Below are 11,692 nucleotides of genomic sequence, written 5' to 3'. Positions count from 1 at the left end.
GTAACGATAACCTTATCGGTCTAGAAATGTTGCTGCTTGAAACTACGCAGGTTATCCTGCAACGAAAACTCTCTAACTTGTACTATGATATGGCGGTTTTCAGAATATTATTTGGCGGTCGCCAAAAATTTTTCAGGCGGTAGCCAAATGACAACTGGCTTCCATACAATAGACATTCAGAATTTGATATGATCTAGAGTACCATTGGTGCTGGCACATTGATGATAAATCTGTCCTTTTATTGGAAATCAAAATCTGTTCTATTAATAAATGCTATTTTCAACATCAACAAGAAACAAGCTGGATTGTATCAAGATAATACAATAGGGCATTTTGATGATAAATCTGTCCTTTAATTGGAAATCAAAATCTGTTCGATTAAATGCTATATTAAACATTTACAAGAAACAAGCTGGATTATATCTAGATAATACACCAACAATAAGCTTACAAATAAAGCCGATCACTTAATAAAACCAATTTATAATAACTAAAATTCTAACCTTTTTAATAGCGGGTGTTTTAATATTAAATAACGTTGGGTTTTTTTCTTGGTAAACAAATTCTGAAAATTGATTCTAAATATAAAATGTACAATTTATCTCGGATGCAGATTTGTTCTTATCTTAGCTTTCAAGCGGAAATTTTCATTGTAAAATTAACGATACTGTACTCCTTTATATAATTTTCTAACATACTGTAGATTCCTTATTTTTCGCGATTCAACAGTACTTTCATCAAATCGCGAGAACATTAAAACGCGATTGCCGAATTTTGACCATAGTTTCATGTAGTTTACATATGTTCAAAAAATAAAAGCGAGATTTTAAATTTCGTGATATGTGCTTTTCGCAATTTCACGCAGATATTTATTCCTCGCGTTAAATTTGGAAGTACATGATATACTAGCATATGTATTCCAATGAGTTTTAATATCTTTGAAACTCTCATGTCGATCCAACTTTCATCAATGGGATCAAGACGCAACTCTGTATTTGGCATGCTCAAAAACATCCTCACAAATTGTAACAATGTGAATAGATTTTACTCTGTTTTACTCTTCTGTGTAAAACTTAGCACCTCTCCTGTGCCCCATACATCATGGTATCTCAATTGCATTCATCATCCCCTACCCTCCTCCAATATAAAGATTTAATCAAGGGATCAACCTTTTAAATGTAAAACAAAAGACGAATAGGGCCACATGAAAAATATTGTTATCTCATTAATTATCTTCTTGTAACGAGAAAAGAGCTCATAATTCTGAGGAAAAATCTCGTTTTTACGAGTTTACTGTCTCGTTATTACGAGAAAAGGTCTAATAATTACGAGTTAATTATCTCGTTATTATGAGATGATTAACTCGTAATAACGAGATGATTAACTCGTAATAGAGATTTTTTCTCGTAATAACGAGAAAATTAACTTTTATTAACGAGATCTTTACTCGTACGAGATAAAAATATTTTTTATGTGGCCCTACTCGTCTTTCGTACATTCATCATTTTAACATCACTTAGCCCAATGATCTAAAAGGAAACAAAGATACACACGGACGAGGGGCCCTCTTGAGTTGTTTGTAAAGATGAGCTATAAAGATGGAGTATGCATGCAAAAGAACAGAATAGAATTCAAATAAGTGTGGATTATATTGATTATAGAACATACCGGTACTATGTGTACAACATATGGAATGTCACACCTACATTTTCTAGCACATATTTGCACCAAAATTCACATTTACCTTTGTAACGCCCTTGAATGAGTAGTGTATTTTTTGTAAGTAGTTGCGATGAAATAAGACACAACAGAATAACTTATTGTCAGGCATGAGGAAAATTTAATGCTGAAGCAAACTAACAAATTAACAACAAGTATCACAGACACTCAAAGAAAAAAAATAACTTAAAATTAAAAGGAAAAGAAAGTCGAACGTGATATTATCTCACTTATGTCACTCACATTGACTATTTGTAAGTCACTGAATCACGAGGTTATAACTATCAATGCCCGCTGAGGGCTACTGACCAGTTCCCTAAACACCTGTCCAGGTTAGCTGGTCTTGTTGTTGGACACAAATAATGCAGGCCAAAAATGTCTGTTGGGTTACAATTCAGTCGTGTAATCTTGGAGTTATAATGGTTGTCCCTGGGTTCATCTTCCTCTATCTCATCCATTACGTCTTCCAGCTATCATAACGGCTGGAACAGGAAGGTAAGCTCCTCATCGGTATCTTCGTCAGACATCCCCTGATTTTCGGCGTTTCTAGTTAGCATGTAATTATCCATGTCTATGGATCGACAGTTGAATATGGCATACCGTAATTTTTCTGCTAGAATTTCCTTACTTGGATAATTTGGAAGGCGGAGTTGGAAGAAGCAAGTTTGAGACGTTGGCAAGCAGCTTGCACCCTAAAAGAAAATATACATTCAACTGATGCTTAAGATAAGTTTTGAAAACAATTAGAGAAAACAAATAGCCCCCCACCAGCAAAAAAACACCCAAACAAACACAAAAGACACAAACAAACCAAACAAAACAATCAACACCTCGACAGTTTCATCGCTTAAATTAAAATAACTTAAATTTATCAACCTTTGAGTCTCTTAGGCGTTTTCATACATTTTTTCTTAAAATTCTTCTATTTTTTAATAGCATTTGAAGCAAACTGTGAGGCAAGATTTACTCTATGAGTCAGAAAATGAATGGCTTCTTATTTCCCAACACACACCCACATGAAATGATTCTTGGAACAGTAGATGAATACACAGATCCTGTACACTGTACTTTTTGTCACAGATAACCGGTATTTCAAATACATATATATTATGTTAATAAAACTGATTTCTTGGAAAAGATTTACTAACTGTTTTGACCTAGATATCTGATATTTTTTTAAACAACTTTGATTTCAAAAAACACACACACATACATGTATCTGTTTTTCTCACAGTGGCACTAACTGTCATCCCTATAGTATGTGCATATACATGAATTATCATGGCTCCATTATGCGCGTTTCTTCTCGTTCTTGGTGTCATAACAAACTGATCTTATCATTGGCAACAGTCTATGATAACCAGAACCCTGTCACACTTGCCACTTCTTGATATGATAGCATCTGAAATTTATTTTACATCAAAGACGTCGGATCCCATTCATTTCTACAATTGTGTGATTTTCATGAAAAATTTACACGAGTTAGAATCACTAGAAATATACATGTATATCAAAATCAATCCAAAGAACCCGTAAAATCGAACGAGATTTTCAGTGTAAAAAATGACCATGTCTGACATCGACTTCGTTTTTATGGGGCACATGCCAAAATGCAACATGCCGTTATTTTTCTTCATTTTTTTTAAAAGTACTGCGTTAATCTTTAAAAAAGATTATGCACATCATTAAGAGGCCGATTTATGAAACAAAACAACTATGAGAGTGTGCTTAGCATTTTTTATGATAAAATACTTCAAACCTTAATCACAGGGACGGTTTCACTAACTCACTACAGTACTGTGACATCCCCTACAGAAGTGCATGTTTTATTTATAGCAAGTTCAGTCACTGCTTGCACTGTACAAAGGGTGTATTCATGACGAAGAACAGCTATTTGCATCATAAACGATTTTTCGTTGTGTTTTAGTGGTTTCAGGAATAAGAAATCTTCTTTGAGTATTATGAGGTGATAATTTCGATCGGGGCGTGATCAAATCCATTAAAGCCCAAAGGGTTTTATGATAGATTTGATCACGTCCCGACCGAAATTATCACCTCATAATATTCAAAGAATAATTCCTTATTACTTACATTTGTATAATTTTAAGCCATTATACGATTAAATATTTAAATATAAATAAGCAAACCCCGCTGGTGCCCCGAATATACGTTATTTTAGGTTATGGGTTATATAGTACAAAATTTTACTTTATGAGCAATCACTACTTGACTAGGGGGCGGAAAACCACAAAGCTGCATAAACTTTTGACCTTATGTTTAATTAAACAAGAGATGTTTGTCTCTGTCAAAAAATGCTTGATTGTACCCAAAATTAAACTTGACCTAGATATAATATTATCATAATGATAAACCTCTGTACCAAATTTCATTTCAATATGTGCATCCTCTGGGAAGAAAATGAACTGAAACTGCAAATAATTGGAATTTTCTATATTAAATTGGAATAACTCAGTCGAAAATTGCTTGATCATACCGAAAATCAAATTTTACCTAGATTTACTATGATAAAAACATTTATACCAAATTTATAATTTCATTTCAATATGTGCATCCTCTGCGAAGAAAATGAACGGAAACTGTTGGTGGACCAACTGACAGACAGCAGCAAAGCAATATGCCCTCTCTTCTTTGAAAGGGGGCATAAAAACCTTTTAACCATATGTTTAATTGAAAAAAAAATCTTGTGATAGTTGAAAAAGATAAAAGTTTTCATACGGAAACTATTTTCTGCAATGTACAGTATTCTAAATTGACCTTTAACATGTGATCTCAAAAACAATAGGGGTCTTATTTAAATCATAGGAACTTGTTAAGAAAATAAAGAGCTTTTAAAATATTGGTCTTAAATAAAAACCAGATAACAGATATAATGTTTTAAGTTGATGACTTTCATCTTTCACCGTTTAACCTCAACATTAACACGAGACCCATGGGCTATATCCCTAACCTAAGCAACGAAACACATAATTAAATCAGCTTTATGGAGTCACGTACAAAATATCTGAACAATTTAGTAGAATAGATCCTGAATTAAAAGATTTTCAAATATTTCTCCAGATATTCATATGTTAGACACTGATCCCTTTTTGTAACAGGATGATTTTACAGTCATATCACATATTGGGCATCGCAGTTCTCAAGAACAAAGTGGAAATTTCCTCACAAACTTCAGCTATTTTGGCCAATTAGTTATTTAGAGCCAAGCAGTTCTGGAGAAGAAGTTGAAAATGTTTACAGACAGGCAGACAGACAGACAGAAGTGATCAGAATAGCTGAAAGCTCAAGTGAGTTAAAAATGTTCTTCTTTATACCTTTAGAGATTAAAGATACAATTTTTAATGGGAATTAACATCTACAAATGGTATTTGCAATTCATGAATTTCTGGCCTTGAAGAGAATATGACGTGCAGATGCACACAGAATGCATGTATGTGACACTGACCTCATATTCTAATGAGGTCTTCTCTGGACCATGGTGAGTTTTGATATCAAACTTCATACCAAATGTTCAAAGACTTTTTAAGATAAAGTGTTACACAGAGCACAGACAGATTGACTTAAATGTTCATTACATATATTAAGTACTTATGAATAGGATATCTTATCTGTAATGGAAGAGGACCTTTTATAAATAAGGTTTGTGGCCGAGAGGAAATTCAAAGCACTCACCCTGTCTGAATTCATTATCTGAAATCTCTGGGATATATCTGAGGGGTTAGCAGGCAGACGAGTTCTTCCAGAGACAAATCTAAGGAACTGTATCCTCTCCTCATTGCTGAACGAATCCAGAACCTCCCAAAACCAACAGACTACTTCATTCTTCTCATCAATTCCACGGTATCTGCAACACATATAAGCAAATGCATTAAAAAAACAGATTATGTCTTGTACAAAACAGGTCTATAATTAACTTTCTTTTTCTTGTATATGTTAAGGCTTACTTAACTTACTTAACTTCAAGGATGAACTTTCGATGATATGCTCTTCATTAAACATTTCTTAATTGAGTGTATTACCTGACCACCTTCCTCAGGACATCTACTGACATTTCCTCCATCCCACAGACCAGCTGTTCCAGGTTTTTAGGGGTCAACAAAGTCAGAAGTGGGACCGGGATAATCCAGGACATGCCTTCACGCACAGCAGCAGCCTGCAACAGCATAAGCAACTGTTTCATTATTCTGTTATTTCAGGGCTTAGTTATATTTTTTTTTTCAAAAATACTTATCATTTCATGAAATAATTTTTATGTAAGATTTGAATTTATAATAATGAAAAATATTCAGTTTCAATTTTATATATTTAATTCATGATTAAATAAGCCAAAATAATACGCCATTCTGTAATAAAAAGGGGGTAAAAAATATTGTACTATAAGTAATCCATTAGGTTTAAACATGGACTTCCAGGTAACTCTATATGTCAGTGTGTGTATGTGATCCCACCTGTCGGTTCATTTCCTGCAGCCTGTAATTCAGCACGGCCTCCACATACTCGCGGCGATTATTGAAGTTGAGCTGAAGAGTTCCTCCCCCTGGAATGACAGGAACCAAACTGCCATCAGCACTCTGTCCCTCAAAGCAGTCCAGCGGAATGAACTAAAAAGGGAAGAGAAAGAAATAAAAGGTTTAGAAAATAAAACTCATCACAATCTTTAAAGGTTTCTGAAGTATAAAATTGATTGGTTTGTTCAAAGTACTATAAAAAAGAAAATTACACATTGCTTATTCTGTTTTTCTTTATATTTACCTCACTATGAGGCAGGTACAATGTATTATCTAGGATATTGTTAATGCTGTTGAATGAAAGTTAATTTTTTTTTTCAAGAACTACCTTTACATGTACATACAAAACAGAGGTTAAAACAAGTTAAAGGACTCCTTTTAGTTAATTTTTATTTACATTATTATGATGTTATTTTTTTTTCAATTTAATGAACTATATTTTCATAACATACATAACCAAATAGGGGTAAAAACAAGAAACTTCCTTGATTATATACCGGTATATTCTTTATTATAACATACAAGATGATATCCCGTGCAAGCGCGGAAATCAACACTTTACACTTTTATAAATGTACGTGACCTTAATACTTTCTGTTGCAGGATTGAAAAAACTTTGTTTAAAATAAGAATTTTAGATAAAATGTGTTTTTTAAAAAATGGGGGGGGGGGGGTGTCATCCCCCCTACCCTTATTTAACTTTCCTTTTTATGCACAACACAATCAGTTTCAAGTCTAAGGCTTTCTTCTAATCTGACGTAGAATAGTAATGTATGAATTTAAAAAAAAACGCTAGTGTATACATGTATATCTATTTGCATATTTTAAACTTAAGTTTTCAGATCCAAATTATCTACCGTATAGTTTTCTTGCCCTACACTTTCTGCCGTTCCTTTAATCAGTCAAACCGCATTTTTTGTTACCCCGTTCTGGAAAGGTTTTTTCTCATCAAACTATAATCTCTTTAAGTATTCCATTTTATTAATTAACTTTTTGTATTAACCAGAGATGTCTGATCCAAGGTATCTGCTCGCAATGCACAATGAACTCGTCCTACACTTACCCTGTTCTGGAAAGTTCTGCAATCGTTCTGTCCATCAAAACTAAAATTGCGCATTCAAGAAACGAATTGGCTCATTTTATTTGTACAACATTTGTCAAATCTTAACTTCTATGTATACTGTCTCCTAATAAGTTACCGATAAACATATTTGTTCATTACATATATACCCGGTAATCATTCAGTATCATTTCATTGCAAGCCTATAGTTAGTATATATTTTAATGCAAACTACCACTGACTTAGATTCGCCAAAGCGTGTCCACCACCTTACTCTCATTTTTGCTATTTCAGGCTTGTTTATCAAAAGAATGTAGGTTTTTGATTAATTTCACAATATTTACTTATCAGTTAAAATTCAATTATAGCTTACGGACATTATCTCACACGTGTTGAAATACCAAAGGTGTAAGCAGTAACTCTAGCTTTTGTAGTTTATTTGCAAAATGTTTTAATTCATAAGTATAGATGATTCTTAGTTACTTCCTTGTATTTTGTCTGGATAAGAACCCATAACTTTTCAGATAAAAATCACATCCTGTTATAAGTCAAGGAGGAATCTATATCCTGTATCCTGTCCGAGTGTAAAAGGCATTTGACTAAAATAAGTAAATGACAGGAGTGAGTTCTGAATACCCACCTCATGGAAATTAGTTTCATTAACACCACTTTCATGTATATCCAATATTCCTCTCAAGCTTTGAATGTAAATATGGTCAGTCTGAAAGAATCAAAATATCTGTTTACATGCTTTGCAGTATACAAGTCGTTATCAAGATCTGTGGCCGCCATCCAATAAAAACTTTCAGGTACGACCATTAAAATTCTCAGGCCCACCTGCATCTGATTTAACAATGCACATTACCCATTTTTATCTATAAATGAATAAAATAAAGTTTACATCTCATGTGCTTGTGCAATGCAGAAAAAACATGGTTGGATTTCACATCAAACCCTGCTGTATACCTCTTCAATGTCGTCCAATCTCAGGGAAATTCCGACCAGGAGTTTCCACACACTGGGTGCCAGGTGGAGATCCAGGGGTTTCTTTGTTCTTATGGCCACCCCAAACAGTACCCCCAGGAACTTAAACATTGCAAAGTCATCTTCTCCAGAACACGCTGGGTTCAATAGAAACCTGAATATACACAGTGTGTCTAAGTGATTTAGCATCACAGTACAGGGGTTGCTATGGACATGCGTTCATTAAAATGAAAATCAAATAGTACATGTATCTAGTTTTTTTTTTTTTATTCAGGTATTTATACATGTAGTATAAATTTCTTTGCTGATAATATTCAATTTTTTTTAACTCCATAAGTTTCACCAGTAACATTCAAAAATTGTTTTTCGTGTGTTTTTACTTTTAACATCTTTAATAAAGTAAATTTAAAGAATTTGTTCAATCAGTATGATATTCTAAATATATATTTATATTGCACAACAGCTTAAATTAAGCAAAATAAAAGATTTTGATGTTGAAATTTTCTTGCAATTTATTCTCACAGCATAATAGCAATGGGATTGCGGTAAAATAATGCATACTATATCCAATGATAATTGTTTGGGATCTGTGAAAAGATACTACAATACACACATGTAGCTTCAAGTACATGGTTGTAATTTATGTTGAAATTTGATAGCAGGTAAATATACACTGTCTGTACAATAAATGTAGATTTAGGAGATTCTCTAGGAAAAAAAAGATTACAACATCATCGGTGACCCACGTGTGATTCACATCGATTCCCTCCATCATCACCGGGTTTGAGGAAACTGTGTGGACTCAAAACCGTGGTTTGCGACGATGAGATTACACGTTGTGAGTAGACTCTACATTGCGTAACTTTTTTCAGATTACTTCAGGAACTCAAACTTTTAATTTATTATGTCACTTTCCTTATTTGTGTTACTATAAATTCCTTATATTACGAGAGTACTTAATTCCGTGATCCTGCTGGTTTCTATCAAATGGCAGTAATTTAAAATCGCGAACGTGGAATTTTTTTCCTCTTTTTTTCATGGTTCTAAATTCGAAGAAAATAATGGCAAGATTTTAAAATCCGGGGGGGGGGGGGGGGGGTACTTCTCACAATTTACGCGGATATTAAATTCCTCTAGATTAATTAGGAATCTAAAGTATATTTATAAGTTTATAATAGTTTTCCCACTTTAAGTTCAAATCATCAATTAAATATACCTGTCTCTGTTATTTCCGGATTCATTTCTGGCATTTGGGGTTGGAATAAAGAAAGGAACAACTCCAGTTTCTAGCTCCTGCAATAGAAACATTCAAAACCTTTTTAAAACTTTAGTTAGTCCAGTATCATAGTTCTATAAAGCTTGAATTTTGATGAGATTTGTTAGAAAAATTTAGGTGTCACTGTTCTCATTTTTTAAAAACATGATTTTAAAAATAAATAAATTTACAAGAAAAATATATCAATAAACACTAAATAAAATACTGTATACAGGGTTATTTTTGTCGCCTTTCTTTTCATCGTTCTACACTTGCAAATGGTTTTACCTCATCTTAGGTTTGCCCAGCCACAGTTGTATGAAAGATAATCTTTCTTATTAACTCAGTAATTTAAAATCATTTTGAATTTGTCCAATCTTAAAGGACTATGTGCGGTTTGGTCAAATATCTGCCCCAAATTTTAATGCAGTAAATAAAATGTATAGAAAATCAAAGTTCAGAAGTTCATTAAAATCAATAGTTTCAAATACCCCTTTTACATACTGTAAAGAAGCATGATAGTCCAATGCTTGAGCCATACCTGACACATTTCTGTGATGGTATCATCGAACACTCCCCCAGCATCGTCCGCCCCCTCTCCGATCAGTTTGACCTTCCAGGCACGGGCTGGGAGCCTCAGGTCCTCAGCTCTCAACTTGATGACCTGCTGACCTATTTGGGTGAACACTGGCTTGCACTTCTTTCCTCTAGAAATATTAAATGCCAGGTTATCAATGTTAAAAAAAACTACTAGTTGTTTGTAAAGTTTGAATCATATATTAAATTCTGTACTTTATTCATTTGTTTTGATGAAATCAGCAACAAGCTCTTATTTATTTCTTTATAAGAATCAATATGCTGTCTAATAATTGTAAAAATTTAGAAAGTTCATTCAGCTTATAGATTGGATGAGAGTCGAATAAAATCAACTATATCCTCGGAGTATGCTAGTTATCAACATGCATGTACACCAGTGCAGTTTGTTTAAGAATGCACATAAACTACATTTATAGGTACAATGTACATACATGTAGCTCAATCAAGCAATTCATTTAAATAATTTAGATTTCATTTATGTTTTTCCACTCACCTTGTGGAGAGCCTTTTGACAGTGATTGGGGGCCCATAGTTCTTCCCCTGTACCATAGTTTTACCGATAGCTCTGACCATGGGTAGAGAGAAGACTCGTGGGGAAAGCAAAGGTCGCAATCTTCCATCCACTATACCTGACATCCCACAGGCATAACCAGGCATCTCACCCTGCAAAATCAAAAACATTGTTCACAAAGAAATAGCAACCTAGAATTAATGCACATAAAATCTCAAGATGATTTACCAGTAAATATGTCAAATTTTGTCAATATCAACTTTTGTTGAACAACTATTATACTGGAGCAAAACTTTTTGGAGGTGTTATTTTTTTTCAGAATCAGTTCTTCAAATTTTCCTTTTGTTCACTAAGATTAAATTACGTTGGGCCTCAAAAATTAGTTTTGCAGTTTGTTTGCGTCATTCACGCCTATATTTTATACAACCCCTGTATACCTGAGCAATGGTTGTCAAGGGTAAGAGTCTCCAGGAGGAGTAGATGAGATCGGAGAAGTGATGCAGCAGTTTCAGACGACCTTGAATGTCCTCTATCGGACATTCCCTCAGGGTACTGCAGCTAGCTGGGATCTTATCGGGGGTCCCTAACTGTAGAGGGACCGGCACCCCTGGGATCCTCTGGGGAGGGCATGGGGTAGTCCAGGCAGCACTGTGGGTCCTACCAGCAGATATCTGGAAAAAACAACTCAAAATTAAACAGCATCTTGTTTGGCAGAGCAGGCACTCACAAGAATTCATGTTACTGGTATGTGGATAAGGAATTATGGCAAGTGCTAGGGAGGGACAGCCTCTGGTTTCCTTTAATCTTAAAATCTAATTGAAATATTTTTTCCTCCTTGAAAATCTTGACATTGTTTACCGGGTAGCTTTAATAAAAAAACCAAAAGAGAAAGAATCAGCTTTGAAAAGGTTATGAGCACATGTCTTACAGACTGAATTAAAAACAAAGGTGGTTCAAGGCATACATTCTATAGATTCCTAATTAAACACAAGTAATTAATATTGGTGTAAAATTGTGAAAAGCACATCTCTCGGATTTTC

At 34.0% G+C, this 11,692-nt stretch overlaps 1 protein-coding gene and 1 long non-coding RNA gene across 4 annotated transcripts in view; one reads left to right on the top strand and one right to left on the bottom strand.

Moving 5' to 3' along the window:
* Positions 1-1,817: 1,817 nt before the first annotated feature.
* Positions 1,818-11,692, bottom strand: part of LOC105330809 (probable E3 ubiquitin-protein ligase HERC1) — a 67,184-nt gene continuing 57,309 nt past the window's right edge. For all 3 annotated transcript variants that reach the window (XM_066087153.1, XM_066087154.1, XM_066087155.1), the window contains 10 exons: positions 11,090-11,323; positions 10,635-10,804; positions 10,086-10,251; positions 9,506-9,582; positions 8,272-8,443; positions 7,946-8,026; positions 6,186-6,338; positions 5,757-5,890; positions 5,410-5,581; positions 1,818-2,411 (listed from right to left, as the gene is read on the bottom strand). In XM_066087153.1, coding sequence (XP_065943225.1) covers positions 2,193-2,411; positions 5,410-5,581; positions 5,757-5,890; positions 6,186-6,338; positions 7,946-8,026; positions 8,272-8,443; positions 9,506-9,582; positions 10,086-10,251; positions 10,635-10,804; positions 11,090-11,323 — 1,578 coding nt within the window. In that variant the 3' untranslated portion in view covers positions 1,818-2,192. The remainder of the gene's footprint in view (positions 2,412-5,409; positions 5,582-5,756; positions 5,891-6,185; positions 6,339-7,945; positions 8,027-8,271; positions 8,444-9,505; positions 9,583-10,085; positions 10,252-10,634; positions 10,805-11,089; positions 11,324-11,692) is intronic.
* LOC105340976 (uncharacterized) lies at positions 4,840-8,365 on the top strand. The gene is made up of 4 exons (XR_004601620.2): positions 4,840-5,024; positions 5,377-6,366; positions 8,064-8,114; positions 8,231-8,365. It is a non-coding gene; the product is annotated as an uncharacterized lncRNA (long non-coding RNA).

This window comes from Magallana gigas, chromosome 6, assembly GCF_963853765.1.
Source record: "Magallana gigas chromosome 6, xbMagGiga1.1, whole genome shotgun sequence".
Taxonomy (NCBI): domain Eukaryota; kingdom Metazoa; phylum Mollusca; class Bivalvia; order Ostreida; family Ostreidae; genus Magallana; species Magallana gigas.
Note: the sequence above shows the minus strand (reverse complement) of the source record. Positions and strands in the feature narration are given on the sequence as shown.